The 17967-nt window shown below is 36.1% G+C and overlaps 1 protein-coding gene across 1 annotated transcript in view; it reads right to left on the bottom strand.

Annotated features, from left to right (window-relative positions):
- Sccpdh (saccharopine dehydrogenase (putative)) overlaps positions 1 to 17967 on the bottom strand; it is a 36770-nt gene that overhangs the window by 18786 nt on the left and 17 nt on the right. The window contains exons 1-5 of the mRNA XM_015483564.2: positions 17691 to 17967; positions 15432 to 15544; positions 8032 to 8112; positions 5955 to 6084; positions 3135 to 3184 (exon numbers count right to left, since the gene is read on the bottom strand). The exon at positions 17691 to 17967 is cut by the window's right edge and continues 17 nt beyond it. Coding sequence (XP_015339050.1) covers positions 3135 to 3184; positions 5955 to 6084; positions 8032 to 8112; positions 15432 to 15544; positions 17691 to 17880 — 564 coding nt within the window. The 5' untranslated portion in view covers positions 17881 to 17967. The remainder of the gene's footprint in view (positions 1 to 3134; positions 3185 to 5954; positions 6085 to 8031; positions 8113 to 15431; positions 15545 to 17690) is intronic.

Below are 17967 nucleotides of genomic sequence, written 5' to 3'. Positions count from 1 at the left end.
GAAGGAAATGAGAAAGGGAAACTGCCATGATGTATATGCTGCAACTATTCTGTCTTCACTTAATTCCTTATATTAATAATAACAAAATATTTATTGAGTAATTACTAAGTGCAGAGCAGGTTTTAATTGGTATTCATTGAATAATTTAATCTTCATAGTACCATATGAAGTAAACACTCATTATCTTTTTTTAGTATTTATTTTTTAGTTGTAGTTGGACACAATACCTTTATTTTATTTATTTTTATGTGGTGTTGAGGATGGAACCCAGGGCCCCCACACAAGCGAGGTGAGTGCTCTACTGCTGAGCCACAACCCCAGTCCCCTAATTATATTTTATATATGAACAAAATGAGGCACATTAGAATAAATAAACTGCTCATCACATCACTGATAAGTGGCAGAGCCAGAATTTAAGCTCAGGGAATCCAGCTCCAAAACCTGTACTCTTAACATTTTGATGAAAAGATTCTTGATTCTGTAAGAACCAACCACTCAAAAGTTCTTTTGTTGCTTCTAGTAAAGGGAAGAGACCATCATTGGATCTACCTGGTTTTTCTAATGACATCTCCTGCTGCTCTTTCAAAGAAAGCCTCTATCTAGCTCTACCAATTTTCTCACCATTTCCCTGTAATAACCATCTGCTTTTTGTCAGTCCTGCACTAATTTCCTACAGCCTCTTGTCCCACCTTCTGTTTGTACAACTCTCTTTCCTATTTGGAACCTGTTTAGTGCTGTTTAAATGGGGTTGACCCTATCATACCAGCTTCAGGTGATCTAGACCTGGGCAATCCATTACTCTATGACCCAGGTTCCACTGATTTATTGGCTCAAGAATGGCCAAATGGCCCAGTACTTAGTAAGTTTCTCTATCATTTGATTTGATATGTAAACTCTGGTAGCTCTTCCTAGGAAACCATGAACCAACATGTACTTAGGGCTGCCAGCACCTTCCATGCCTGCTTGAAAGCCTCTGGGGCCGGGGATGCTGGGGGGAGCCAGAAAGAAAGAAAAACAAAAAGAGGAAGAGAAAAAGAGTTTGGACAATATCCTTAAACACTGAGACCCAGTGAGATATTTGCAGACATTTGGTCATACAAATCAATAAATGGCTTTTTGTTTTGTTGGGTTTTTAAAGCCCTTCTCATTCTTGTTTCTGGGCCTTTGTTCAGACTGCTGCCTCTGACCTTCCAAAAGCTATTCACTTTTCAAGGCTAATGTCAGTAAGGCCTCTATGAGGCATTCCCAAATTACTCAGGCCCACTCTCACTTCCTTTTATTCTTACATTCTAGCAGATAAACACAAACATAAGCATATTTTCTAAAGCTCTTTATTTTCATTTAATCTTTGTTTCTAAAGCTAATGGTTTTAACCACAATTCAGATGAACAGAATCATCACTCTTACCTAAACATGCTTCAGGTCATTCCATCTTTGTGCCTTTGTCTTATTACAAGTTAGTATCCCTTATCCCACATGCTTGGGACCAGAGGTGTTTCAAGTTTTTTCTTCTTCATTTATTTACTCATTTTACATAGCATTCCATATTCAAAATCTGAAGTGCTCTGAAATCCAAACTTTTTGAGTATCATGTTCATGATTTGGGAGACTGGGATTGTGGCTCAGCGGTAGAGTGTTCACCTAGCACAGGCGGGACCCAGGTTCCAATCCTCAGCACCACATAAAAATAAAGGCATTGTGTTGAAAAAAAAAAAAAGTTTCAGATTTTAAAGCACTCTGGATTTCAAATTTTCAGATTAGGGATGCTCAACATACATTTCCTCTTCTTCACATCTCCATAGCACCAGCCCCTGAAATTCAGTCCATAACCCCCATACCCAGCTTCTCCAGAAAGTTCTTGATCTCTGGCCCCTAACCAGATGAACTTTATATTCTCAGAAACCTACTGAATTTCACCACATCACTTCAATAACACTTTCTATCTCCTCCCAAACTAAATTATAACCTATGCAGGGCTTGCATCTTATTCATCTGTATGTCATTTTTACCTTGCCTTTCTATATATATTTGTACTACTACACAATATTTATTAAATAAATATATTTTAAAAAGAACAAATACTTATGAAGCCTAACCTAGAATTGAGTTAGGTGCTACTGGTAATAAAAATACTGTCATAAACTATAATCCTTTCCCAGAAATGTAATTATCTTCTGTTCCCAAATAGATTATAAATTTTGTAGGACTAGATTTACCTCAAATTTCTTTTTTTTTTAACTTTTTTTTTAGTTGTAGTTGGACACAATGTCTTTATTTATTTTTTGTGGTGCTGAGGATTGAACCCAGCACCTCGGATGTGCTAGGTGAGCCCTTTATGCTTTACCACTGAGTCCCAGCCCCAGTCCCTCAAATCTCTTTATGGTCACAATAGTATCTAATAAAAATACACTAACTTGCACTAAGTTAATAGTTGTCTTGATCAACAGCAATAAATGAAAAATGCTTTAATGTTGGACTCATTCTAATAAATTGTACAGGTGTTTTTAAAATAAACATATTTTAGCCAGGCACAATGGTGCATGCCTGTGATTCCAGCAGCTCAAGAAGCTAAGGAAGGGGCTGGGGATGTGGCTCAAGTGGTAGCACGCTCGTCTGGCATGCGTGCGGCCCGGGTTCGATCCTCAGCACCACATAACAACAAAGATGTTGTGTCTGCCAATAACTAAATAAATAAATAAATATGTTTAAAAAAAAAAAGAAGCCTTTAAAAAAAAAAAAAAAAAAAGAAGCTAAGGAAGCCTCGGCAACTTAGTGAGGTACTAAGCAACTCAGTGAGACCCTGTCTCTAAATAAAATATAGAAAGGGCTAGAGATGTGGCTCAGTGGTTAAGTGCCCCTGGGTTCAATTCCTGGTACCAAATAAATAAATAAAATATATATTTTAAGTCAAAATAATTTAGTCTTTACTATTTAAAGTTAAACATAGTGACACAGAGTAAATATTACAAGTATATATAATATTTAATTAATCTAAATCTTTTTTTTAAAGAGACATACATCATTCATTTCCAAAATGTTTCTGATTTATTGACTCAAGAATGGCCAAATGGCCCAGTACTTAGTAAGTTTCTCTATTAACTTTAAAAAAACACTTGAAAAACAGAAAAACTAACCTCAGGTCCTGAATGTACAGTAAGGAAACTTTCCACAGCAGTCAAAGTACCTAAAATAATAGGAAAATGGTGAAACTAAAGTCAAACAAAATCTAAATTATTCGGCAAGGATAAGTAATAAACTATTCACACTTAAGGACCAACTAAGCCTACAGCTTATATAATCAGAAAATCTATACAGATATCAGTTTTGTGATGTTATTATACACATAATTAAGAAGCAGTTAATATAGGGTAAACTGTCAGAAAGGGTTATTTACCATAAAGCTAACTGCTAGTACTGACAAAATCTTTTCTAGTATTTACAGTGACAATGCTAAGAAACTTCCCTGATAAGCAACAACTTAACTCACTCATTCTGAAAGGCTCATCACACAGTTCTCAAACTCAGATCTATCGAAATTATTTTGTATTTAAATATAATAGCTTTCAAGGGCTTATTAGTAGTGGTTTATAACAAAAGTTTACAAAAACTAATAAAACACTCTTTATGATGGCTTATAAAATATTTAAAACAAGGTTGTTAAAATAAAATATATATACAATAAATATAAAAACTAAAAACCAAAGCCAAAAAAGGGAAGAAATCAATTGTATTAATGATGAAGATAATACATAAGTATAGTGTTTAAGTATTTAATATTTGAGTTTCTTGAGTTTAATGTAAAACCAAAACAATACAAAATGGGATAGCTAACTCTCAGAATTTGACAAAATAAAAAATATCCATTCCTTAAGAAATAGTTCCTGGTTTTAATTCCAAGAGAAAACTTTTTAATTTGGGCCTTTCAAAGTGGACACTGAGCAAGGTAACAAATACGTTATCAACAAAGATGTTTAAGATGTTACAGCAGAACAGAACTATGGCCATATAAATATTTCAGCATGATCACTAGCAAAAATCCAGAAGAGATCATAAAAGTATAACTCACTGAAGATGTTTCTGAGGGCTGCTAACAGAAAGTAGCAAGGTATTTGGCTCTGTGATCTAACCCTAGCCACAGAAAGAACACAAAACACCTGTGGCATGTGTAATAAAATGGGCACCACCCTATCAAAAATCAGCAAAGGTACTTGTGAAAATGCTTACTTCTAGGTTTTAGAATCTATTTCTCCCTTAACAAGAAAAAAAAACACCTATTCATAATAAAAACTATTATATAATTAGGAATGACTTCAATAACAAATACATAAGATTATCATGAAGAAAATTTCTATTTTTTCTTTTTTTTTTTTTTTTTTTTTTTTGCAGTGCTGGGGATCGAACCCAAAGACTCATGTATGCTAAGCAAGATTTCCAACACTGCTATTTCTTTCTGATGTTTATTATGTAAAAAAAGTATTCTATTCCTAAATTCCTAAAAATCCAACATCAAAAAAGGCATGCATTTTTAAAATTCCAAATCGTACACTGAAATGGGCTTTTCTCCTCTGATCTTCTAATTCGATGGCTGTAGCTTCCTTAATGTCCTGACCTTGCCTTATCATTCTTTTAAAATGACCACATAGGTGCAGGCATGTTGGTGCATGCCTGTAATCCCAGTGGTTTGGGAGGCTGAAGCAGTAAGGTTGCAAGTTCAAAGGCAGCCTCAGCAAAAGTGAGGTGCTAAGCAACTCAGTGAGACCCTATCTCTAAATAAAAATACAAAAATGGGGCTGAGGATGTGGCTCAGTGGTTGAGTGCCCCTGAGTTCAATCCCTGATAAAAACCCACTGGGTATTCATTAAAATTTTATATAGCAACATTTTCCATCTATTTTAAGTTCCACAACAGTCTATACAGCTCTAAAATTATTGGTTTCAGGTCATTTTCTAAATGGACATCTGTTGGGGACTGCGCACACACTTTTAAGTCCTGAGTAAAGAGGTACTGGACTGGTATCGCACCCTGCAATGCAACTGGACTTTACCTCCATTGGGATAAGAAAGTTGCAGCTCTGGGAGTGGGTGTCACTTGATGGGGTTGGATTACACCCACCTGTTTGTTGTAATTCTACCCTTCTGCTCTTTTTTTGGATAGGATGTTCCATGGATTAGCTCCCCCCATTAATAAAACCTGGGTTCGAGGTGCTCCCTCTCTTTCTTGCCTACCTTGCCTCCTTGGCAGGAGCTGGGTCAGAGAGGCCATCGCAGAACCCAAAGAAAAAGGTGTTTCTCTGTCTTTGTGTCATTATTTTGTGCCAACCCACTTCTCCTGGAGTGACACCCTGACCAGATTAGTCGTGTGTCCCAGCAGACACCTTTAAAATACGCATGACATTACTCTAATATTGACAATTTTCTCTCGTCTTAAATAATTGTCAACAGTTTATAACAGGATTTAAAAGACACCAAACTCTATGTTTAATGTTTTAGCTTTGATGGTTAAAACTTCAAAACGTTTTTCAATGCTGGGAATTAAATCCAGGGTCTTAACTGCATTAGTCAAGCACTCTACCACTTTACCACTCTATACCACCAGCCCCAAATCTTTTAATTATAATGCATGTGTAAATTGTATTAAGTCATACACAGGCAAGACTGAATTTACCATAATTACCAAAAAAATTTTAACAGACATTTTACATTTTAGTTACCTAATAACTAAATTGAGACATTGGACAATTCCTCATTTTTGAACACTTAAATTACTACCATGCCTCAATAATAGTGTCAAAGTATTTTATTAAAAGTGTGGCTATATTAAAAACAAAGCATGTGTTTTAATATTGCCCATTTATAGCTATTTTCTTTTCCAAAGTAGATTTTAGTTTATCATAATTATAAACTTGAAGCTCTTCTGTTGTTAAATTCAAGTACTGCTTATTGATCAATAATTACCGTTCATTTGATTTCTGGTATATATTACTCCCAGATCTGCTGGAATGGAGTCAAAGCCACTGCTTCCAATGATATAAACCCCTTTTTCAGCAGCTTTCTCATGATACTTCAAATACATTAGTTCCAGAAACTAAAAAATTCAGGACAAGAATTTGAATCAGTTTATAGAAACACTAAGATAAATATTAAATGATTTATCTTTAAAGACAAAGAAATTATATTGAAAAACGCTAACCAATATGGGGCTCAGTAGCAACACATTAAAAGTTCATATTTAATTCAGATTTTCTTAGTTGTTACCTAATATCTTTTTTCCATTCCAAGGTCCCATCCTGGATGCCACATTGCATTTAGTTGTCATGCCTCCTTGGGCTCCTATTGGTTATGACAGTTTCTCAACCCTTCCCTTGTTTTTTATGTCATTAATTAATTTTTAATTTTATTTTTAATAGACATAATTATTAGACATATTAATGGGTTGCAGTGTGACATATCGACACATTAATACAAGAAACAATGATAAAGTCAGGATTAATAGTATAAATTGCCTCAAACAATGAATACTAGTTAGATATTTTGCTGAATGGCTTTCTAAGGGAATTTACCTCTTGCTTTTCTTACAATTAAATAGGGGTTATGGGTTTTGGAAGAAGACCACAGGGGCAAGATGTAATTCTCATGATGTATCAAGGCTACATCTTATCCACATGATTTACTAGTGTTGATACTGACCTCTAATACCTAGCTAAGGTGGTGTTTGCTGGCTTTCTCCACTGTAAAATTATTTACTTGTCCTGAGGGCATAGTAGCTATATAAATCATTTAGAATTCTTCTATCTCTTCTCATCACTCTGCCCATTTTTAAACTGGGTTCTTTGTAAACCCATTATTGACTTGTAAAAGTTCTCTATATATTCTGAACCTTTATTATGTTTTTTTAGTTTGTTTGTTTTGCAGTGCTGGGGTTTAAATTTAAAGCAAGATCTCACAAATGGCTAGACAAGCATTCTATGACTGAGTGGCCCCCAGCCCTATTAAGTTTTGATACTACTTTTATGGTAGCTTATAAGTCAACAGAAGTTTTTCACTATTTTCTATGCTCTGGGTTATGTTAAATAATACAGGAATTGTTTTTGTTGTTGTTGTTGTTTTGTTATTTAATTCATGTTTCCTACCTCTTTCTGAATCAATTTTATACTTTCCTAGTATTTTCTAATATATATTACCAATTGATAATCTCTAAGTATAGATTATATTGGCATATTAATGACAATAATCAATAGAGACTACAGAACATGTGAAGTTACCATTTTAAAGATGGTAGTGCAGCTTAGTGCCAGTTTAACACTTGGCTTCTTGTAGTTAAGTAAATCTTAAGTCCTAGTTCATCAGAGTTGTATGACTCTGAGCAAGTTATTTAACCTTTCAAGCTTTAACTTCTTTATCTATAAAAGAGAGATGAAGATGATAACTACTTTACAGGTAAATTTTGAAAAATATACCTAACATTTTTAGCATAGGGTTGGGTGTATGGCAAGTATTTAATAAATGTGAATCTTTATTTATTCATTTGGTACTCAGGATTGAAACAAGGGCCTCTTGCATGGTAATCATATGTTCTACCACTAACCTACAGTTCTAGCCCCCCATTTATAATTTTTAGGTTGAGGGGATTTTACATTTATTTTTCTATAACATTGTAAAGGTACCTGATTTTAAAAAGGGATTGCTAATGAAGAAGTTTAAAAAGTAAGATTCTGAGAATCACATATAGAACACTATTTTAATTAACTCAGCTTACAGCATTATCTATTAAAAAAAAAAGTCAGCACATCCTATATACAAATAAAATAACTGAGGTAGTCAGGGAGAAGAAAAAAATTCAAGAAAACTAAAGCTAAGACCTTACCATTAGTGATCTCCTTTAAGCTATCAATGGAATACTGTCTTTAAATACTAGAAAGGAATCAATGACTTCAAAATACAACCACAAAATTGCACTAAATATTCTCTACTGCCTTAAACAGGAAATCACAAGTGTTTAATTCTGCTTTTTTTTTTTTTTTATTTTACATACCTCAGGTTCTCCACAGATGTCAATACAGCTAGTTCCATTTTCAACACATGCTTTTACTACAGGTTCTCCATAAAATCGATACTGGGGAAATAAAGAAAAAAAACAGGTTACTCTTACTTGGCAAGCTTTCACTGAAGCAAAGGACATTTAATTTTGAAAGTACAATCTTGGTTATCCCCAAATCAAATGTGAATAAAAGAGCCTAAAATAAATTGAGAAAATAAGACAACTGTATTATACCACCACTGTTGGTATAAATAAATACATGCATGATGAATTATACAGGAATGTATGCTTACCTCTAACTGAAGTCTTAACTTCTCTAAAACATTCCATTTCTCTAAAATGGAATATTTTAGACAGGAAGTAATTTACTTGAGTTGAATCCTAAAGAATAAAGATTTGCCAGAAAAAGAAAACCCCAAATAAAGGAAAATATAAAGTTATAACTAAAGGAAGCTATTCTTTGTAACTGAAGTGCACGGTGGTTATGTAGGAAGTGGCGCTTGCCTTTGGAAACTGAGTCAGGAGGATCTCAAGTTTCAGGCCAGCCTCAGCAATTTAGCAAGACCTGTGTCAAAATTAAGAAATAAAATAAAAAGGGCTAAGAATATATCTCAGTGGCATAGAATCCCTGGGCTCAATCCCAAGTACCCCCCCGCCCCCAACAAATCTCACTAGCTCTCTAGTGTCTGTATTATATAGTTTAAGTCCAAACTTCTCAACATTTTGTAAAGATCTCATCATGTAACACCACAGCCCCTTAATTCCCACTTCCAGCGATCCTAAACTCTTTGTAATTCCCTACATGCTGGTTCTTCAAACCTCGTGTTTACTTCTGCTACTTACAACATTTTCCCTCTGCTAAACACCTGCCTGACTCCCAACTCCTCCAGGCTCGATCTTAAGGACTCATCACTTATTAAGTCTCAACTAGTGAGCCACAGTCTTCCAGCTAGTCAATTCTCTACAAGTACTGGAAAGCTGCAGTGAAGCATTAATGAGCTTTTTAAAAATAGCAGCAGTTCCTTACAGAAAGAGTATGTATTTTCCTATTTGCTATAATCCATCCATTCCTTCCATCGTATTTTGTTATACCTTGCCCACTTCTCCACCAGTTAATCTAAGGCTGAGACTTCCCACAATCTTATCCCTATCTTATTATATTGTTATATTTTGCTTTATTTAGTGCCTTGTGTTTGTATGGAGCAAGTGGAGAAAGAATAACAATCCTTGATCTCAGCTGACATTTCTTACTGTGAAGCCAACGAGCTTACAATAATCCTGCTCCCAGTGTTCCATGTTCTAACCCAGTAGTTCTGCAGGAGGTATACAAAATGATCTTCTGAGTATGGAGGTAAATATAAGAACTTTAATTCATGCTATTTTCTTATAAGAAACAGAAAGAAAAAGTAAAGTTTTATTAACAGTTAATATTTGGGGGCTGGTGTTGTGGCTCAGTGGTAGTACACTTGCCTGGCATGTGTGAGGCAACTGGGATCAAGTCTCAGCACCACATAAAAATAAATAAAATAAAGGTCTGTCAACAACTAAAAAAATATTTTAAAAAAATAGTTAATATATGGACTGAGGGAATAGCACATGTTAAGTGGTCAAGTATCAAATATAGGATGCAACAGGTATCATAAGAAGCCTGGAGAGTTCTACAACACACAGGGGGCCACAACAGCACCCTCATTCATTCATTCATTTTTAGCATATTGCAACCTACTGTGTGTTTACTCACAACCTGCAGAGAAGAGTTTCTAAGATTTGAGCTCTAAGACCTCAGGCATTTAGAGGGAGGAGGATAAAAAGGTCCAAAAGAGAAGACAGATAAAGCTGGTGGACAGGAGGAAAACTAGAAGAAGGTGAAAACTCATAAACCCAAGTAAAGAAAGGAAGAAATGATCAACTGGCTCATGCCAAGAGGTTTAAGATGAAGACTGGGAACTGATGGTCGGATTTGACAGGATGGGACTCTCTACCCACTCAAGTAGGAAGGATAAAGCCTGACAGAGTAGTTTAAAATAAAGTAGGAAGCAAGAAAATGGAGGTAGTGAGTAATGAAAAGTCTGTCAAGGAGTTTTGCTTTAAACAGTACATGACAAAATGGAGTAGTTGGAAGGGTATGGAATCATGGGACTTTTTTTCTTCAAGATAAAAGTTGTAATTATATATTTAAATGCTGATAGAAATAATCCAATACACGTGAAAATCTGCTAAGTAATCCAATAAAGACAAGAAAATTATAAACATAAAGTCTTGGAATACTGTGCCCAATAGGGATAGCAGCAGTTTGGGTACAATACAGGTAAGTGGGTAGACAGGTATGTAGGTAGATCTAGTGGGATAAAGATGACAAAATTCTGTTCTGTCAGTTTCTTTTCTCACAATAGAATGAGAGAAAGAATGAAACAGAGAGAAAGAGACATTCAGTCATCAAATAAAAATGAGGGGGAAAGAAGACATGCTCCAAGCATGAGGAAAGAGAAGTTGTAAACCTACTGCTTGATAGAGTAGGAAAGAGAACAGCCATGAAAATGTAGAATTGCTGGGGAACAGAGGCCCACAAAATGCTTCTAAGTATATATTTGAAACAAGACCAGTCAACATGGGATGTGTTTTTATCCAGCCACATTGGGTTACTTATGTTTACCTAAAGATTTAGAGAATTAGAATAATCAAGGTTGGGTTTTTTCAAGAAAAGTGAAGAAAGAAGATCAAGGGAGCTAGTTGAAGGTGTATATTACAGAGTAATTACAGCAATGGACTTAATGGACATAATCTAAACTAGTTAAAAATAAAACTAAATAAAGAATATTTCAAATGCATATTTATTTAATAACAATACAAAAAAACCTTTTTGATTTCAATTTTTTAAATTATTAATAGTGTCAGGTGTGGTAGCACATGCCTGTAATCCCAGCAGTTTGGGAGGCTGAAGCAGGAGGATGACAAGTTCAAGGCTTGCCTCGGCAACTTAGCAAAACCCTGTCTTAAAAAAGAGCTGGGGATGTAGCTCAGTGAGAAAGCGTCCCTGCATTCAATCCCCAGTACAAAAAAAAAAAAAAAAAAAGTAGTAATAGTTTAAATGCTTAGTTTTTAAATAGCTTGCCAATTGTGATGGCTTCTTCAGATCAATCAATAAATGTCATCATCATTTACCTTGTTACAGGCCAGAAGTCTAGATGTCATTCTTGATGCCTCTCTTTCATATCTAGCACAATAGCACAAGCTGTTCTCCTTTCAAAATATACTGTGAACCCAAGCACTTCTTATCACTTGTACTACTACCCTGGTGCTTGGACCATTCTACTGATTGGCCCTTATTTATTTTTCCTCTCAGATGAAAAAGAACTTCAAAATTAAATCAGATCACATCCTTGCTTTCAACCATTCAATGACTCTTGGTCATACTTAGAGAAAACTCCCAATCCTGACCATGGGCTATAAGATTCTACATGACCTAACACTTCAATCCACCTTCACCTCTCTGCCTTGCTCCAGAGGTCTCAGCCAATGTCTTTTCTTACATTCCTTAGTCTTACTAGACACAGACTCATCTCAGGACCTTTGTATTTGCTCTCCCCAGAATATGCTTCTCCTTGAATACAGTTTAACCTTTTACTTCATTCCAATTTCTACACAAATGTCATTTTTCAGAGACCTTCCCTGATCATCCATCTAAAAGAAACTGATGGGCCATTCTCTTTATCTCCTTGCTTCATTCTTCCTCAAAACACTTACCACACTACCTACTATTATAATTTTTTTGTACTAGGGATTGAACCCAGGGGCATTTTACCACTGAATTACAATCCCGAGTCCTTTTAATTTTTTATATTGAGACAGGGTCTTGCTAAGTTTCCAGATTGGCTCAAATTTGGGATTCTTCCACTTCAACCTTCTGAGTTGCTGGGTTTACAGGCATGTATTATCATACCCAGTCCACTATTATAATCTTATTTTTCTGTCTGCACCACAAAAATTTTAGTTCCACAAAAGATTTTGTTCACCATTGTATACCAGTTGCCTAACATAGTGCATTTTATATACATTAAGTATTCAATAAATATTTCTGAATAAATAAATGACTCCTTTTTTTAGTTTCTCTCTCTCTTTTTTTTTTTTTTTTTTTGGTACCAGGTATTAAACTCAGAGGCATTAGCTATTCTGGGTCTCTTATTTTTCCAGATGAATTTCATGATTGCTTTTTCTATTTCTATAAGAAATGCCATTGGGATTTTAATCGGAATTGCTAAATCTGTATAGTGCTTTTGGTAGTATGGTCATTTTTACAATATTAATTCTGCTATCCAAGAACAAGGTAGATCTTTCCATTTTCTAAGGTCTTCTTTGATTTCTTTCTTTAGGGTTCCGTAGTTTTCATTGTAGATGTCTTTCACCTCTTTCGTTAAGTTGATTCCCAAGTATTTTATTTTTTTCGAGGCTATTGTAAATGGGGCAATTTTCCTCATTTCCCTTTCCGAGAATTTGCCACTGATATATAGAAATGCCTTTGATTTATGGGTGTTGATTTTATATCCTGCTACTTTGCTAAATTCATTTACTAGCAGTTCTAGAAGTTTTCTGGTGGAACTTTTTGGGTCTTATAGGTATAGAATTATATTGTCAACAAACAGTGCTAATTTAAGTTTTTCTTTTCTATATATATCCCTTTAATTTCTTTTTCTGTCTAATTGCTCTGGCCAGTGTTTCAAGAACTAGTTAAACAGAAGTGATGAAAGAGGGCATCCCTGTCTTGGTCCAGTTTTTAGGGGGAAGGCTTTCAATTTTTCTCCATTTAGAAAGATGTTGGCCTGGAGCTTAGCATAGGTAGCTTTTACAATGTTGAGATGTTCCTGTTATCCCTAGTTTTTATAGTGTTTTGAACATGAAGTGATGCTGTATTTTGTCAAATAATTTTTCTGCATCTATTGAGACGATCATATGATTCTTAAAGTCTATTGATGTGATGAATTACATTTATTGATTTCTGTATGTTGAACCAACCTTAGCAGGAAGAGTGAAGCAGGTGACATCACTATACCAGACCTTAAACTATACTACAGAGCAATAGTAACAAAAACAGCCTGGTATTGGCACCAAAATAGACTGGTAGACCAATGGTATAGAATAGAGGACACAGAGACTAACCCACAAAATTAAAATGATCTTATATTAGACAAAGGTGCCAAAAACATACATTGGGGAAAAGATAGCCTCTTTAACCAATGGTGCTGGGAAAACTGGAAATCCATATGCAACAAAATGAAATTAAACCCCTATCTCTCACCATGCACAAAACTCAACTCAAAATGGATCAAGGACCTAGGAATTAAACAAGAGACTCTGCACCTAATAGAAGAAAAAGTAGGACCTAATCTTCATCATGTCAAACTAGGCCCCAACTTCCTTAATAAGACTCCTATAGCGGAAAAATTAAAATCAAGAATCAAGGGGCTGGACTGGGGATGTGGCTCAAGCGGTAGCGCGCTCGCCTGGCATGCGTGCGGCCCCTCAGCACCACATACAAACAAAGATGTTGTGTCCGCCGAAAACTAAAATATTTAAAAACTAAATATTAAAATTTTCTCTCTTCTCTCTCTCTCTCTTAAAAAAAAAAAAAATCAAGGGGCTGGAGTTGTGGCTCAATGGTAGAGCACCTGCCTGGCATGTGTGAGGCACTGGGCTCAATTCTCAGCACCACATATAAATAAATAAAATAAAGGTTCGTCAACAACTAATAAAAATATTTTTAAAAAAATCAAGAATCAATAAATGGTATGGATGCAAACTAAAAAGTTTCTTCTCAGTAAAAGAAACAATCTGTGAGGTGAATAGAACCTATATCTTGGGAGCAAATTTTTACCCCTCACACATCATATACAGCACTAATCTCTAGGGTATATAAAGAACTCCAAAGCTAAACACCAAAAAAAAAAAAAAAAATCCAATCAATAAATGGGCCAAAGACCTGAACAGACACTTCTCAGAAGAGGATATACAATCAATCAACAAATATTATGAAAAAAATGTTCATTATCTCTAGCAATTAGAGAAATGCAAATCAAAACTACTCTTAAGATTTCATCTCACTCCTGTCAGAATGGCAGCTATTATGAAAACAAACAACAGTAAGTGTTGGTGAGGATGTGGGGAAAAAGGTACACTCATACATTGCTGGTGGGACTGCAAATTGATGCAGCCAATATGGAAAGCAGAATGGAGATTTCTTGGAAAACTGGTAATAGAACCACCATTTGACCCAGCTATCCCTCTCAGTCTATACCTAAAGGACTTAAAAAACAGCATACTAAAGGGACACAGCCACATCAACGTTTATAGCAGCACAATTCACAATAGCTAAACTGTAGAACCAACCTAGATGCCCTTCAGTAGATGAATGGACAAAAAAATGTGGCATATATACACAAGGGAATGTTACTCAGTAATAAAAGAGAATAAAATCATGGCATTTGCAGGTAAATGGATGGAGCTGGAGAAGATAATGCTAAGTGATGTTAGCCAATCCCAAAAAACCAAATGCGGAATGTTTTCTCTGATAAAAGGAGACTGATTCATAGTGGGTAGGGAGGGGGAGAATAGGAGAGGTGGGAGGGAAAGGGTGGGGGCAGGGGGTTAGCAATGATGGTGGAATGTGACGGACATCATTATCCAAAGTACAAGTATGAAGACACGAATTGGTGTGAACATACTTTATATACAACCAGAGATATGAAAATTGTTCTCTATATGTGTAGTATGAATTATAATGCATTCTGCTGTCATTTATTTAAAAAATCAATTAAAAAAAGAAATAAATAAACTCGGATGCACTTGATGCCTGAGACACATCCCCAGCCTTATTTTGTATTTTATTTAGAACAAGGTCTTAGTGCCTCGCTTTTACTGAAGCTGGCTTTGAACTCACAATCCGCCCATCTTAGCCCCCTGCACCACTGGGATTATAGGCATGCATCACCACGCCCAGTTTCTTTTGTATGTTTTTAACTCATATATTTCTATAATATNGTGCTGGGTTCGATCCTCAGCACCACATAAAATGAATAAAATAAAGGTATTGTTTCCAACTACAACTAAAAATATATACATATTATAAAAAGCGTGTGGGGGGTCTGGCCAACACAGCTGTAACCAATAACAAAGCGGTATACACTCCCTGAGTATATGCCACTGAAAGCCTGTCACTCCCTCTCTCACAGTGTTCAAGTCAGGTCCATCTGCTCCTCACAAGAACACTCCCCATAGATTGTTAAGACCTTGACCAGTTCTTCTGTCCTCTGACCTTATGTTCCTCTGGAATATAAAATACCAGCTTTTGCTGGAAATGAATGGATTATTTGTTCCAAAACAAAGAAGGGTTGATTACTTACAGGTCCTACGCAATTGAGGACAACTGTTGCCTGTTTAGCCATTTCATCCAGTGAGGCTGGGTTAGTGATATCACAAATTATTACTCCAACTTCAGATGGCAGTGTCGGTCTTCCTAAAATAAAAAAACAAATCATTTAAAGCACTTCCTAGTATAATTTTAGATTTTTTTTATATTAATAGCAAATTTGCTAAATATACTAATATGATGAAAGCTAAATCTCCTTCTCAAACTAAAGATAAAATTGTTTTCAATCAGATAATTTAAAAGGGAAAAGGCTATTAGGAAAGCAGGGTTAATACTAAGGATCTAACACAGCATCTAACACAGCAATGTATAAATGAAAACTCTGTGTAACATGGCAATTTTACAATCAAATTTGGATGCTAACTAGATGACTTTCTCCACCAATAAATTTATATTATAGTTTCCCATCAACTACTAAACAATTATATATGATCAATTACAGGGAGTGGGAGAAGCCTGTCAAGATCAACACTATGAGAACAAAAGAGGACTCTGAGTCTACTTTTTTAAAAATCCAATCTATATAAAATCACCCAGATTCATAAAAATAAAATAACTGGAATTAGCTGATCCAATAAAAGCAATGCAGATTTTGACAGGTCTAGGTGAATTCCCCAGGATAAATTGATTTGGGCATTCTAAATGGTAAGCTAGGCTGTACCTGCATCATCATGTTGAGCAGGAAAAAGAAATGGAAGAAAATATTTTAATAGTGAAATTATGGGCTGGGGATGTGGCTCAAAAGGTAGCGCGCTTGCCTGGCATGCATGCGGCCCGGTTCGATCCTCAGTACCACATACAAACAAAGATGTTGTGTCTGCCGAAAACTAAAAAAAATAAATATTAAAAAATTCTCTCTCTCTCTCTCTTAAAAAAAAAATAGTGAAATTATTAGAATTTTGAAATAATAAAGCCCAAAAGCTCTTTGCTCAAGATCTGTGTGTTGACACTGGCAACAACTAACAATTGTAGGAGAATCTAACCTACTCTCTATCTTCTGTATATAACCATGACCAAAATATTCTATATTCCTACTTAAAAGCATGTTCCTTGTGGAATTATATGATCAAACGGAAAGAATGTGGTATATCCAGAATGCTACAAGTGCTACTTCTCTGAATAAGGTGAGTCTAGAGAATTAATAGCCAAATTTCAAGGCTATCAAGTCCTAAGTTAGGTGTCTCCCCCAAATAGGAAGGCAGGATCTGACTGTCTGTCTGGTCTCTCCACCAAGTCTCCACAGCACCTGGACAGGACCTAGCATGGGAAAGATCACTCAATAATATATATTAAATGGGCTGAAAGAATAAGTAAATGTCCAAATCAAAAGAACAAAAAAAATGGTTTTTTAGTTGTAGGTGAACACAATACCTTTATTTTTATTCATTTTATGTGGTGCTGAGGATCAAACCCAGTGCCTCACACTCCAGACAAGCACTCTGCCTCTGAGCCACCACCTCAAACCCCAAAATGCAAAATTTTTAGAGAAGAATAAGATTGCTGGACAATTCTTACAAACAAAAAATAAATTAAAAAACAGCAGCAACTTAATGAGACCCTGTTTCAAAACTAAATAAATAAATAAACAAAAAGGACTGAGGATGTAGTTCAATGGTAAAACACTCCTGAGTTCAATCTCCAGTACCAAACCAAACCACTAAACAACCAAAAGCACAAAAAATAAAAATAAGGGATTGTGGATGTAGCTCAGTAACACAAAGGGAGATCATGCACAGAGCCAAAATAAAATAATAAAAAATAGAAACACAACAATCATATCAGTAAAATTCTTAACTTTCTTTCCCATCCAGAAGACACAAAGCAGATGAGTAGAAAAATCAATCTCAAAGAAATCAATGCCCTATCTACCTATAGGTATCAAGAAACCTCAGACCCACCAAGTACCAAGATGGGGTGAAGCAGAGTAAGGAACAACTAAAGTTCTTGACTCTTTAACAGTGGGATTCACCAAACCATGGAAGAGATCCAGAAGTGGTGGGGAAAGAAAATTTTAAATTGTTCTTTAATTTAGGGGTGACAGAAAGCCAGGACAATATAAAAAACATTCCTCTCTCCCTTCAGTTCTCGAGCAGGGCTTGGGGGGAGATGCAGGGAGCATCCCTGGAGAAAAGCTCGGTTCGGACGACTTTAAGTCCTCCGCCGGCCTTCGGGAAGCTTTGAGGTGAGGTCAAACCCGGGGTCCGCGCAGCCCGGTCCCATCTCTTCCCTTTACCCAGCTTCAGTGCAGCCTTCTCCAGCACTCGCTGCAGCTTCTCCCGGGAGCGGCCCGCCACCGCCCACGGCAGCGGGGAGCTCCGATCCCGGGCCACCTGCTCCCGGGCTACCTCCTCGGTCACGAACTGGCCGGTGAAGCCAGAGGCGCCGAACACCACCAGGTGGAAAGGCCTTTGCTCAGTCGCCATGACGAGTCCACAGCAAGCCGAGGCCCGGGGCGGGCTGAGTCCACCGCGCCTGCGCCTCAAGCTACGACTCCAGTACCGGGGGCAGCA

Source organism: Marmota marmota, unplaced genomic scaffold, assembly GCF_001458135.2.
Source record: "Marmota marmota marmota unplaced genomic scaffold, marMar, whole genome shotgun sequence".
NCBI classification, from domain to species: Eukaryota; Metazoa; Chordata; class Mammalia; order Rodentia; family Sciuridae; genus Marmota; species Marmota marmota.
Note: the sequence above shows the minus strand (reverse complement) of the source record. Positions and strands in the feature narration are given on the sequence as shown.